Here is a 13,848-nt window from a genome sequence, read left to right on the forward strand (position 1 = left end):
CATGAAATCCAAGTGATCAGGAAGGTTGAACATATGACTTAAGACACATAGTATGGTACATTTTTTTTGTATACCAATAGATTTTTTGCAATGTTCTTACAAGAATTTTTTTTGTTTGAAGACATAAAAACTCAAACAATTATTTCCGTCTTTAGCCAAAATGATGATCACAGTGTCTTCCTATCTTTCTCAAGGCCTATGGTATCACAGACTCCAGGAGTTTTAAGAAGCAGTCTAATGTCATGACTGACATGATTCACATGCACTTAATATGCACTGTCTGTTCTGGATACAGTCGGTAGCTTGCAGTTAAGAAGCTTAAGCCTTGACTATACTTTTGTCAATACAATGACATAGTCCTTCCTATCTTTCTCAAGGCCTATGGCATCACAGACTCCAGGAGTTTTAAGAAGCGGTCAGACTTCCTGAGTAACGATGACTACGCGCTGTACGTGCGGGACCACATCCAGGTGGGGATGATGGTGCGCTGCTGCAGGACGTACGAGGAGGTACACGAAGGGGACATCGGACGGGTCGTCAAGGTAACCATCACTTCTTCAAATGCTTTTACTAATTTTTTACAGTTGTTAGGATAGTAGAGTTTTCTTTTACACAACCAGTTAACATTACCTGCTGATATTTCTATGGAAGGTGTCTGATAGGCATCAAAACATCAGCAGGTGATATTAACTGGTTGTGTAAAAGAAAACTCTATAATATCCTAACACCCAGCAACCTGATGAAATTATTTTTGGAAGTATATGTCATGTTTACAAGTAAAATTGAAATTTTAGACAGTATTACCGTAAAAACTGCCCAACAAGACCACTTAGACCAATGATATCTGTTCTGCATGAACAGGTGATCACTGTAGACAGGGTTTCAAATGCTTTTGTCAGTTATCTAAGAGACTAAGAGACCAGAATAACTGGTCACATTGGCCAGCACTGATGGTCCTTACTATATGATACATGTATATATGATGCAGAGATTTTTTAATTGTACATTGACTGTTGAAGTTTGAGAGTATTATTTTTTGGCAGGAAAGTCAGAAGTTTGTTTTACTACTCATCAACAAGTCTATTGAAATGTAAATTTCGTTATGACAATGCTTCAAGCACAGAAAGGAAAGAACAACATTGCTCTGTCAGTCATAGGTTTGTACTCTGCAGACAATACACAGACAATTCACATGTAGCTCACACGGATAATGCTCCACTCTCCAGCCACTCTGCACAACTAACTCACACAACACCAGAGGTCCTGGGTTCAAATCCCAGTGTCTCCCACAAAAACTTTACAGTACTTTGCTCGATGATGATGCCATCCTTGCGCTCATAGCATTGCCTGGCTGTTGCCATGGCAATGTGAAGACATCCAAGGGACCCCCGGCAACGACAGCCATGTTGGCAGTCTGCTGGGGGCTGAGAGCAAAAACAAATTTACAATCAAAACTGCTATAAACAGACCTCTTAGCCTTACCTTTAACCATATCGTACTTGTTTTTTATCACTATGGTTTGGTGATTTGGTTTTATATACATTTAATTGCCTCAGTTTGGTTATTCATGTATGTTGTATTATTTATTATTATTATAATTTCTTGATTTCTAGATATGCACCTCTCAGATCATGTTTTAAAGATCAAATATTAATGAAAAAATGACAAGTGTACAAATGTGTAAGCTCAGGACATTTGGTCAGCCTGGGCAGTTTGTATTGGATTATCTGAGCTTCCCCAAATACAAATGTACAATAAAAATGCCAACATAAATCAAATTTTACTTCTTGTTGAATGAGTAAACTGTGAAACTTCCTGTTCCCTTAGTTGGACCGAGACGGCCTCCATGATCTGAATGTGCAGGCCGACTGGCAGCTGAAGGGAGGGACGTACTGGGTCCGGTACATCCACGTGGAACTGTTGGGGCATTCCAGTAACCCAGGTAAAGCCCAGCTACAGTGTATACCCACACATACCCAGGTAAAGTAGGGCTATGCCCACACATACTGGGTATGGTATATCCAACTGTTGGGGCATTCCTCTAACCCAGGTAAGGCAGGGCTATACCCCCACACACCCAGGTAAAGCAGGGTTATACCCACACATACTGGGTACGGTACATCCACGTGGAACTGTTGGGTCATTCTTCTAACCCAGGTAAGCATCCATGTAGAGCTGTTGGGACATTCCAGTAACCCAGGTAAGGCACAGCTACAGTGTATACCCACACATACCCAGGTAAGGCAGGGCTATACCCACACATACTGGGTACGGTACATCCATGTGAAACTGTTGGGGCATTCCTCTAACCCAGGTAAGGCAATTTATACGTAGTATCTGTACACATGCATGTACAACTAGAAAGGCCGACATTTTCAAAAACCAAATCCAAAATTGAATTTAGCAAAAAAGGTCCCAGTGCATGAAAAGGTATAATAAACCAGTCTAAAAACACTTCCATTAAAAATTGAATTTTGAATCATGACCCGTTCAAAACTGAATTTGAAAAAGTCACCCTTCCGTGTGCAAAAATTGGACTCTCCCATGTAAAGTAGGGCAGTCCAAAAATACATCCGCTAAAATAGGACTTTGACATAATCACTGAAGTCCAAAAAATGGATTTTTAAAAAAGCCCCCTCCATGCAAGAATGGACTCTTCCAGAACACCCAAGTAAAATTGCAAATTAGACCAGTCCAAAAATAACCCTACTGAAAGACTTTGACAAACTAGAAGTCACCAAAGTCCAAAATATGAATTTTGACAAATCCCTCCTCCGTGCGAGAATAGACTCTTCCAGCACACATTCTGTAAAATTGCAAAATAGACCTGTCCAAAAATACATCCACTGAAAGACTTCACCAGTCCAATGATGAATTTTTAAAAAAAATGAACCCCTCCGTATAAGAATGGACTCTTCCAGATAACACCGGGCTCGCTGATTGGCTGCCACCCCCCCTCTTTAGGATATAGATTCAGGCTAAGTGATTGGTTACCTATCTGATTAGATTAAATAGACGTATATGCCAGTAGGTGCAATCTGCTATTGTGAGTGACGGAGTCACTCACAATATAGCTCTGGCTATTGGAAAATGACAAAACAATCCCCAAATATATCATTTTGACGTAGTCTATGACAAAAATTATACATGTGTCATTTGAATAAATATCTAGTGCACCCTTTTACCAAAATTTAGGTCATTTGGTTTTAAAACCAGAGCACAAGAGCCAAAAGTGTACTTTTTGGTCATAAAATGGCCAAATAATCGCAAAATTAAGCATTTTGTTGTACTGTATACCTCAAGTGTTATTGAATCCATGTGCGCATATGTCTAGGGCACTCCTATACTAAATTTCAGGTCATCTGGTTCTAAAACCAAGGTACAGGAGCCAAAAGTGTCCTTTTTTGGTAAAAAAAATGACCAAAAAATCGCAAAAATAAGCATTTCGTTATACTGTACACCAAAACTGATATTGAATCTATATGGGGGACTTATCAAGGCACATCTGTGCCAAATTTCAGCTCATTCGGTTATAATACCAGGGTACAGGGGGCCCAAATATACAGTTTTGGTCTTAAGATGACCAAAAAACCTTAATAAAATGATTTAAGAGACAGATATGGAAAAAATGAAAAAAAAACGTCCGAGGGTATTGGCCCACTCTACCCTTGTGCCAAATTTCAAGTCATTCGGTTGAGGAACAACGGAGATACCGTGTTCTGAAGATTTGACAGGAGAAAGAAAGAAAGAAGAAACATTACGAATACAATATATTTCACCATACCTATGGTATGGCTGAAATATAACTAATGGTCTGGAACATACACCCTTTAGTAGAAGAACTTTATTGCGCAACGATTGTACATGGTACAATGTATGCCAAAAAAAAAGAAGAGACACTCTTGTAACTGTTACATACTGAATTTGCTGCCATGCAGTTCTGCAGGTAGTTGTAACTCTTAGGTTTCAAATTGGTTAGTTCGTCATTTTGTGAAAGTCAACTCTTTATCTTGGAATGATGTCACTATGAACAATTTTTATTGAACCAAATCAGGGCTGTCTCCTGGTTTAGAATTTTTATGTACCACAATTGTTTGAGAGTACTATATTTGTTGTTGAAACTGTCAAATCTACCTGATGAAAATATCTTTTCAGTCATTAATTTCAGATTGCTTTGGATGACAGTTTTGTCTATCTCATCAAGCAAATTTTCAGCTTGGGACAGAGGGACTGGGCCTTGATCATTTTATTTGTTTATTTATTTATTTAAATCATGAACATGCTGTGTCCTTCCCCAGCCCCAGGCAGTGCAGTGAAGGTGGGAGACAAGGTGCGTGTGAAGCGCTCCGTCACCACGCCCAAGTACAAGTGGGGCTCTGTCACCCACAACAGCATCGGGGTCGTCACAGGTGGGTGGGACATTATGTTTTTTGTTTGTTTCTGAAATTCACTTAAAAACTACAGTTCAGTTGTTAGTGAGCCCACGTCCTGATCAGAAAACTGGCTACTGTTACTTGTCAAATGAGAATGTTTCTGGAAAGAGCCCGGAAATGTTACGTTGGTCTTTACTTGGTGCATCAGGTCTTTTCTTTAAATTTCGATTAAAAAAAAATGCTTCAGTGGTATACACAGTGGTATTGAGGTCACATGAGTGGTGCTGACTGGCAGCTCGCTGTAGACCCTTGCGATATAACCCAGCACATTGTAAGGTTCTCGCAATTCGGTCCCTGGCTGCCGAGAGAGAGTAGTTGGCCGACCTAATAGCATGCATTTGTGTTGCCCAATAGTTAGAAATGTAATGACCCTCTGTCTGTGAAAATGCTACTAAAAGGTCATAAAGGGCTGTAATTATTAGGTTGGTAATCTTTGTTATGTTATGAATCATATTTCACTGTTCATTATATTGAGTTCAGTAAAAGTGAGGGAAATTTTCCCGGTATGATGAACATGTCTATGTGCAATCTATGTACCTAATATGCATGTACATGTAGTTGTTCCTCAATTTCTCCGTACAGTTTCTCATTTTCCTGTCTCTTCATGTTGTTACAACATTGTTGGTAGAAAGATTAGTCAGATAAGTCTAATCATGATGATGAAGTTGATCAAGCTACATGTGCATACTTCCTCACAGCCTTCAGTTCGAACGGTAAGGACGTGACAGTAGACTTCCCCGAGCAGTCCCATTGGACAGGCCTGGTCTCAGAGATGGAACTTGTGCCTAGCAGCCATCCTGGGGTCACGTGAGTTCAACTTAATTTCTCACTACTCTGAACTATTTTTCCTGGAGCTACTCTTTGAGAAATAGAATAGAATTAGCATAGAATTAACTTTGATAAATGAAATTAACTGCACACATCAAGAAATTAACCTCCAGTCTAAGGTAGCCATTTGGAGCCAACCTGTTTTTGGGGTTACATGAAAGTAGGAACTTCAATGTTGTTAGCAAATAAAGAATGCCATTATACCAACTTATTGATTGTTGAGGTACTATTTATTCTGCAATATGAATTGCAACTAGAAAGAGAAATTTGCAAGCAAATATGTATTGTTTACCTTCACATGGTCTAATCTAAGAAACTGTTTATTCTTACTCAAACAAATTTATTACGTATGATGCCCAGCCCCTCCAGCTCTGTCCTACCACCTGCTACATAATGTAATCAAACACCACAGGGTGTCTGACACACTTCCAGTAACCATGGTGACATCCGTCTGGTACAGGTCATTCACCCTATTTGCTTGGAGTATAGCCCTTCCATTAAGGTAAACATCTGTATCAGATTCTGTATCTATCTAGCCGGTATAGCTGCCCTTCGACGTAACACACCAACATAATGACCTCTTTTACCTTACAGGTGTGATGGCTGCCAGATGTTCCCTATTAACGGCCCCCGTTTCCAGTGCAAGACCTGCGACGACTTTGACTACTGCGAGAACTGCTTCAAGACCAAGAAACACCACAGACATCCCTTTGTCAGGATCACAGAGCCAGGTAACACTAGATCACTTTCATCTGTGGGGTATTTGTCGTACGATAGCCATATAATTGCAAACTGATAACATTCTTGGGATGGTGGTGCATGCGTCTTACAAACTTCAGCTGTGTTCTTACATAAAATGGCCGTTTAGACCCATGTCTGTGGTTGGTTCTGTCACGGCCTGCATGGAAATCCCAAGACATCCAATATTTGATTATATTGCTGCATTGGTCCCTGACACACGGGTGGGCAGCAGTCGGCTAGTTTTCACGCAGCACTTCCAATTGGCTCTGTCCAGTGAGTCCACACTGACACATTTGTCCTTCTTAACACACTCATTCCAAGATTTTCTTGGAACCCTCTAACCTCTGTTGCCTGGTAAATTTGGAGATAATTTGAAAAAATTCTCACCCTTTTTTCCACAGGAGCCAGTCCAGTGCCAGCAGGGCGACCAGGGAAGTACCACAAGAAGGGAACCAACCTGACGGGGACGCTGGTGGACGAGTGGTCCCGCTGCGTCCGCAACCTGACCGTGTCCTCGCGGGAGAACCAGGCCTCGCGACTCATCGACGGGAGGGGGTCGTACTGGCAGTCCAGCGGCTCGCAGGGGAAAGTATGCTAATTTGTTTGTTAATCTCCTCTTTCATCAGGTTAGACCACATCAATTTAATTTCTAGTTATTCATTTCTTGGGCAATTTTTCGGTAAAATCATAATGGGCAACCTCACCATGTCCTCGCAAGAAAACTAGGCCTCACAGCTCATAGAAGGGAGGGGGTCGTACTGGCAGTTGAGTGGCTCGCAGGGGAAAGTATGCTAATTTGTTTGTACTAGCCGGTATAATGCTCCTATGGTCCCCAGAAGCAGAAAGTCTTTCAAATGTGCAAGTGGGTATTTCGAGCATTAGGTAAAGAACCAGGCCTCGCGACACATTGACTTTTTGTAAAATTTTAGCTATAGGACATGACAAAATACAGAGGGCTCTGGTGAAAATGTCCATCCCCTGATATTGAGGGATAGAATTTCCCCTCAGTCTCAATGTAAATATTCCAATATTATTGTGTATTATCTTTTTTAAATCCTGTAACCAAGAAATTAACTTTTGGTGGCCTTGGATTGCTCCTTTTATGTCTAGCGCTACTTTAATATGCAGGATTGCAATGAAAGCAAATAGTACAAACATAAAGTCAAAACTAAATTGTCATGTTTGTGAAAGGAAGAACATTCATTTGGTTCTCAGTGTTTTAACACAATTTGCCTGTGCCTTGCTCCTTATTACACTGAGTCTCACCATTTACATGTAGTTTTTGATGTTACAGGGTTGGAAATCCTTTTTTTTCTGCATACTTACTCTGGTGCGGGTAACATGCAAAGTCTAAAATGGATAAGTAAGTCTACCTGAACCAGTTGGAAAAAGAGATTTGACAAACTAAGAATCAAACTGTTTAGAAACCATTTCCATTCTTGACAGGTGGTGACAATTATCATAGTGAACACATACATGTTCATACGAGTCACAGGGTTGGTGCAGGTAGGCATCAGAAATGTCTGTACAGCTCCCATTTTACCTTAAAGTTTACTAACCTGCATGTGCAGGTAGTCTTTCAAACCCTGTTTTATCAGATCTACAACACAGTACATGTATATGTAGAACGCTCCTACAACCCCCTTACAACCCTAGATAGTGATTTTCTGCACCCGTTCTTGTGTGTGAACCTGGTAGCTTCACTGTCTTCTGTCTCTGTGTGCATTTTAGTGTGCGTGTGGGGAGCGAGAGAAGGATACACCTTCCCGGTGCTCCTTACACGGTTTTCCTTTACAGGTAACCTCCTCTCTGACTCATGTCTCTTCCAAAAGCCCTTGTCACACAGTCGACCAGCTTCAGCTGTGCCATATTTTCTCAGTTGAAGTACCGGTAGGCACTTTTTGAAAACTTTTTAAAATCCAAAAAGTTGTTGGCAAAGTCTAAGAGTGTACTTTTTATTGAGGCTATTGCTGAGAAACTGTGAAGAAGACCTCAAAGCAGAGCCAGGAAGCCAGTGGAACATGGGCACGTGCATACTTCAGAAAATACGTCGATCACCAGATAGTCCCACAATTTAAAAAAATCAACAGAGTTTTGCTAAACTTTTCTGCCCAAAAACCTCTCATACTTAACGGGGCTTGGTTAACTGCAAAAATCCGACTGATCCCTAAATTTACACAATGGTCGAGAGTTGACCACCGAAAATGTTTAAAGCTTGCAGATTGGTCAGCTAATCAATTTTCATGCTGTGTGACAGGGCCTTAACACCAGGCCTTATAATGCTAGTTCTGGTGTAGCTTGGGAGTAAGGCAAAGGCAAATTGGCTAACAAAGAATGCAAAGAAGAGAGCTAAGCTATTAAAATGGCAAGGAAAGAGACAAGGAAAGCTGTTTGTGGTCTCCTAGTACTTCCTTTCTCCCCAAACAGGCCATTTTTGAGAGGCCTTTACAGCTGTGGGATTTTACTTGGAAAGGGAGTCAGTTTTCTCCCTGAATGATGCTTTATTTTTCCCAATCTTCTCAAATCTGCCCTGAACATCTGCAAGATTACTTTCTTCTTGATTTTACAGTTTGCTGAAGTAAGGTTCTCATTGGTACATATGATTTCTTAATGCAGCGGTCTTCGAGTACTAGTACCTTGCAGAATTAGGAGATGTGATGTTACGTCACGGGCTTGATGACTTCCGAGTTTTGTAATGACTTAAACTTCTGGACACTTCTTGTCTCCTTCTCTTCAGCATTGGATCCGATTGGAGCTGCAGCCGGACATCATTGTACACCGCCTGCGCATGCAGGTAAGTTTCTTTTGTTTTCTAACTGGTAAACTACCGCACCAGTTTTGTACCATACATACAAGCTGCGTTAGACCAGACTTATAGACCAGACCAAACTCACTAGTCTCTTGAGGATGGGATGTTAAATGGAACCCGCAAAACCTTTTAAAAAAGAGTAGGGACATGCCCCAGTGTACGATGGTGCATGTGCTCTTTTTGGGAGATGGTGATTCACTTCAAATCACCCGGATGGAGGCCCAGCGTAGTCTCTCCTTGGTGCTGAAAATGTTATCCTTCTTACAATGTCTACCATAACAAATGGCTGTCCAACCCTAACCACATGAATTGCCATTTTGTGCAGGTGGACCCTGCAGACAGCTCTTACATGCCGAGCCTGGTGGTCATCTCCGGCGGAGACCTCCTCTCCAACCTCAAGGAGGTCCGCACAGTCCATGTCAGCGCCACGGACACTCTGGTCACCCTGCTGCAGGACGTCACAGAGGTGGGTACAGTGCACCAGCGCCCTCTGGTGATTCTTTGAGGAAGTGCCATCTTTGTAGAAGCGGCAATTAGTGATTATTTATGGTGTCATGAGAGAAAATTAAGGAGATCTGCATGGTCCATGTCAGCGCCACGGACACTCTGGTCACCCTGCTGCAGGACGTTACAGAGGTGGGTACAGCGCACCAGCGCCTTCTGGTGATTCTTTGTGGAAGTGCCATCTTTGTAGAAGCGGCATCTAGTGATTCTTTGTAGTGTCATGAGAGAAAATTAAGGAGATCTGCATGGTCCATGTCAGCGCCACGGACACTCTGGTCACCCTGCTGCAGGACATCACAGAGGTGGGTACAGCGCACCAGCGCCCTCTGGTGATTCTTTGAGGAAGTACGAAAGTACTGAAGAAGCTGTTTGGCACTAACAGAGTTAGGCAGCAGGGAGAAGGTTACAAACCACAGAAGTAGGAAGAGTGCCTCAAGCTGACAAGGGCTATATTGTGCACTACAAGATGATTGATTGAACGCCAGGGTTCTGGTATAGACTGTAATTATATAAGATACACGGCCTGTCTGTGGTTGGTCGGATCCGGGCCATCTCATATACTAGACGATTGATTGATTGATTGATTGATTGATTACCCCTTTTTCCCACAGTATTACAGATTCCTCGAGATCTCTATCAAACAATGCCGGAGTTCTGGTATAGACTGTAAGATCCACGGCCTGTCTGTGGTTGGTCGGATCCGGGCCATCTCTTGTACTAGATGATAAATTGATTAATTGATTGATTGATTGTTTATCATTTCCCCACAGTATTACAGATTCCTCGAGATTTCTATCAAACAATGCCGGAGTTCTGGTATAGACTGTAAGATCCACGGCCTGTCTGCAGTTAGTTGGATCGTTTATGTATTGATTGATTGGTTGATTAATTGATTAATTTATTGATTTCCCCACAGTATTACAGATTCCTCGAGATTTCTATCAAACAATGCCGGAGTTCTGGTATAGACTGTAAGATCCACGGCCTGTCTGTGGTCGGTCGGATTCGCGCCGACGACGAAGACATCGCCGCCAACATCTCCTTCCTGGCCTCGGACAATGAAGAGGAGGAGGAGGAGGAAGAAGTGGAGGATGAGAGGAGCAATGGACCGAGGGGGAAGCGGGCGGGGAGCATCAGTAACGTGGGAGATATACAGACCAAAGTGTTCGCCTGGGGGCTGAATGATAAGGACCAGTTGGGAGGTCCTAGAGGCTCAAAGGTACATAAGTCTTGTATACTGTACAAAATGTTAGAATAGAAGGGCCTAAGGGCGCAAAGGCATGCACAGTAACGTGGGAGACATACCGACCAAAGTGTTCGCCTGGGGACTGAACGATAAGGACCAGTTAGGAGGGCCTAGGAGCTCAAAGGTACATAAGGCTTGTATACTGTACAAAATGTTAGAATAGAAGGGCCTAAGGGCTCAAAGGCATGCACAGTAACGTGGGAGACATACAGACCAAAGTGTTTGCCTGGGGACTGAATGATAAGGATCAGTTGGGAGGGCCTAGGGGCTCCAAGGTACATCAGTCTTTTATACTGTACAAAATGTTAAGAGGGCCTAAAGGCATATACAAATGTAGGTGTTCAATGTAAAGGAAAAGTAACACATACAGACCAAAGTGTTCGGCTGGGGACGGAACGATAAGGATCAGTTGGGAGGGCCCAGGGGCTCCAAGGTACTGTAAATGCACTTAAGTTCGCAGGGATTTCATTTCATGGTAGCGGGATTAGGGACTTTTCGCGATGGTTTTAAGTTCGCAGTAGCGGCGTGCACTGTCTTACTGCCATAAAAAAAAATTTCTTGCTGGTTTTAAGTTGCAGTGAAGTGGCTACCACGAAAACTGCTGTTTATAGAATGAAACATAATTATTATTTTACTTTTTGTGATACATATTCTTTAGGCTTTGGCCTTGAAAGCATATACATGTACAATGTAAAGGAAAAGTAACATCGAAAATCAACTATACCTTTACTTTTTGTGATACATATTCTTTATGCTTTGGCCTTGAAGGAATAATATTACATGTACAATGTTAAAAAAAAGTAACATTGAAAATCAACTATATCTTTACTTTTTGTGAAACATATTCTTCATGCTTTGGCCTTGAAGGCATATACATGTACAATGTAGAGGAAAAGTAATATGGAAAATCAACTTTTCACATGAACCTTTCCTTTTTGTGACACATATTCTTTGGACTTTGACCTTGAAGGCATAATATTACATGTAAAGAAAAGTAACATCGAAAATCAGCCATACCTTTAAATTTTTGTGAAATATATTCTTTGGGCTTTGACCTTGAAAGCGTATACATGTACAATGTAAAAGAAAAGAACTACGGAAAGTCAATTAACCTTATCTTATTTCTTTCGTCAGATTAAGACTCCTGTCATGAATGAGTTTATGTCATCACTCAAGTGTGTGCACATTGCTGGAGGGTCCAAGAGCCTCTTCATGGGTGAGTACACATAAGTTATTCATTTAACAATGCATTACTCATTGAAAGCATGCTGTTACATTGTACATGTTGTATTTTTCTTAGCACACAATACATAAATGTTTGAATATGCAAGCAAATGACCAAAACACTGGCGGACATACCATCCTCTAAGTAACTAAGTTCAGAAAGGACACTAAATATTACACCTGCGCTCAAGTACCGGAGTTATCAATCAAGGATTGAGGTGTCTTAGTATTCCCTAGAACAATTCTAGAGTGGAATTCGTTGCCACCATGTTCATGTACTGTGGTAGTATCCTCATAAGATAGCTTCAAACCGTGCTTGCAGCTAAATGCAAAGGTTAGGTACATTTTGTATGACAGGTTATTCTACATGAATAACCAGCTGCTGTTGTTCTGTGTGGCTGTAATATATGTGTAGCATACCAGAGGGCAGTTATATGTGTATACAGATAAAGAGATGGAAATGAATTGGATATGTGTTGAGGAAAGACCCAAATGATAAAACAAGAGTAGCATTGCACTGAATGCCAGAAGGAAAGAGTAAGCAAGGCTGACCAAAAAACAGACAACAAATAGTGGCAAAAGACTAGAGCACTTCAACATCCTGAGGGTTGCCCAAGACAGGAAGAGTCTTTTGTTGCTAAAGTAAAGAAACCTTCAATACTGTCCCAAGTTGATGACTCCCTCTTCCTCCCTTCCCAGTCACTGCGGAGGGTAAGGTCTACGCCTGCGGAGAAGCGACCAATGGCAGACTAGGGCTGGGCATCTCCACGGGAACGGTGTCCGTCCCCCGACAGTTGTCGTCCCTCAGCCAGTATGTGGTCAGGAAAGTGTCTGTCCACTCAGGTAAGGAGGATGAGCAATTGTGATCAAATCAGGGCTCCAGCCATCTGAAATTTTTTCCTTCTTCCCAATGACCCTTTAGGCTGTGTAGATTTGATTATAATTATACCTCTGTCATTAACTCAACCTTGTTCGGGGAGTACCTTGCAGTATTCCTGTGAATCACTAGATGGTGCACACATTCAAATAAAAGCATGATGGGACCTCATGTGATGATGCCCCTTTCAAACCATCATGGATGACATACCCAGTTCATCAATTTTAGGATGTATAAAAAAGGTTTTCGACCATACTGTACATTGTACAAAACAGCTGCAAAATGAGAAAATATATGCCATGGATTGAAAAAAAATGGCTAGTACTAATATGGTAGAATGCCAAAGGCATGCAGTCACAGAGTCAAGGAAAAAGATGTGAAAAAAAAGATTCTGAAGACTATATTTTTTTGGTATGCCATGCTTTGTGTGTTCAGTCATATGAACTTTTTTGTGCTGTCTGTACAAAAAAATGCATTTTCCCTTTTTCATGATTTCCTTGTGTTGCATGTGTTCCAGGTGGCCGCCATGCCATGGCTCTGACGGTGGACGGAAAAGTCTTCTCCTGGGGGGAGGGAGACGACGGCAAGCTGGGACACTTCAGTCGGATGTGAGTACTGAACTGTCTTTTGTTTCCTTGATATTTATATTTGATAGTTTAACCTCGTTGAGTTTTTCTGCTTCGAGGTACATGTAGTTTTCGATTTTGACTAATGAATTGTAATCTGCCAATCAATCAATCATTTCTCCAACAGAACCTTTGACAGACAAAAACTGATAGTCTCGTAGTCCGAACATATGGGAAACTAGTTGATTGATTGATTGAAATTGATTGTCCAATAAATTGATTATTAATTGATATGTAGATTGACTCATTGGTTTGTTGGTTGGTTAATTGATCTATTGGTTGATAGATTGATTGATTCATTGATTTGTGTTTCTCCAACAGGAACTGTGACAAGCCCAGACTGATTGAGGCTCTGAAATCCAAGCGTGTGCGAGACATCGCCTGCGGCAGTTCTCACAGCGCAGCGGTTACCTCCAACGGAGAGCTCTACACCTGGGGACTGGGGGAATATGGGCGGCTGGGCCATGGGGACAACACCACACAGCTCAGGCCCAAACAGGTAACAAACAAACAAACAAACAAACAGCTGGGGAAGGGTGATCATAGGGCAGAATTTGGGG

The 13,848-nt window shown here is 41.7% G+C and overlaps 1 protein-coding gene across 1 annotated transcript in view; it reads left to right on the forward strand.

Annotated features, from left to right (window-relative positions):
* Window positions 1-13,848, forward strand: part of LOC118419289 (E3 ubiquitin-protein ligase HERC2-like) — a 117,410-nt gene that overhangs the window by 60,216 nt on the left and 43,346 nt on the right. Inside the window, exons 54-66 of the mRNA XM_035825635.1 lie at window positions 378-542; window positions 1,828-1,942; window positions 4,299-4,409; window positions 5,132-5,240; window positions 5,856-5,992; window positions 6,404-6,591; window positions 8,740-8,796; window positions 9,137-9,277; window positions 10,232-10,534; window positions 11,696-11,777; window positions 12,485-12,628; window positions 13,180-13,270; window positions 13,610-13,787. Coding sequence (XP_035681528.1) covers window positions 378-542; window positions 1,828-1,942; window positions 4,299-4,409; window positions 5,132-5,240; window positions 5,856-5,992; window positions 6,404-6,591; window positions 8,740-8,796; window positions 9,137-9,277; window positions 10,232-10,534; window positions 11,696-11,777; window positions 12,485-12,628; window positions 13,180-13,270; window positions 13,610-13,787 — 1,821 coding nt within the window. The remainder of the gene's footprint in view (window positions 1-377; window positions 543-1,827; window positions 1,943-4,298; window positions 4,410-5,131; window positions 5,241-5,855; window positions 5,993-6,403; window positions 6,592-8,739; window positions 8,797-9,136; window positions 9,278-10,231; window positions 10,535-11,695; window positions 11,778-12,484; window positions 12,629-13,179; window positions 13,271-13,609; window positions 13,788-13,848) is intronic.

The sequence above is a fragment of the Branchiostoma floridae genome, chromosome 7, assembly GCF_000003815.2.
Source record: "Branchiostoma floridae strain S238N-H82 chromosome 7, Bfl_VNyyK, whole genome shotgun sequence".
NCBI classification, from domain to species: domain Eukaryota; kingdom Metazoa; phylum Chordata; class Leptocardii; order Amphioxiformes; family Branchiostomatidae; genus Branchiostoma; species Branchiostoma floridae.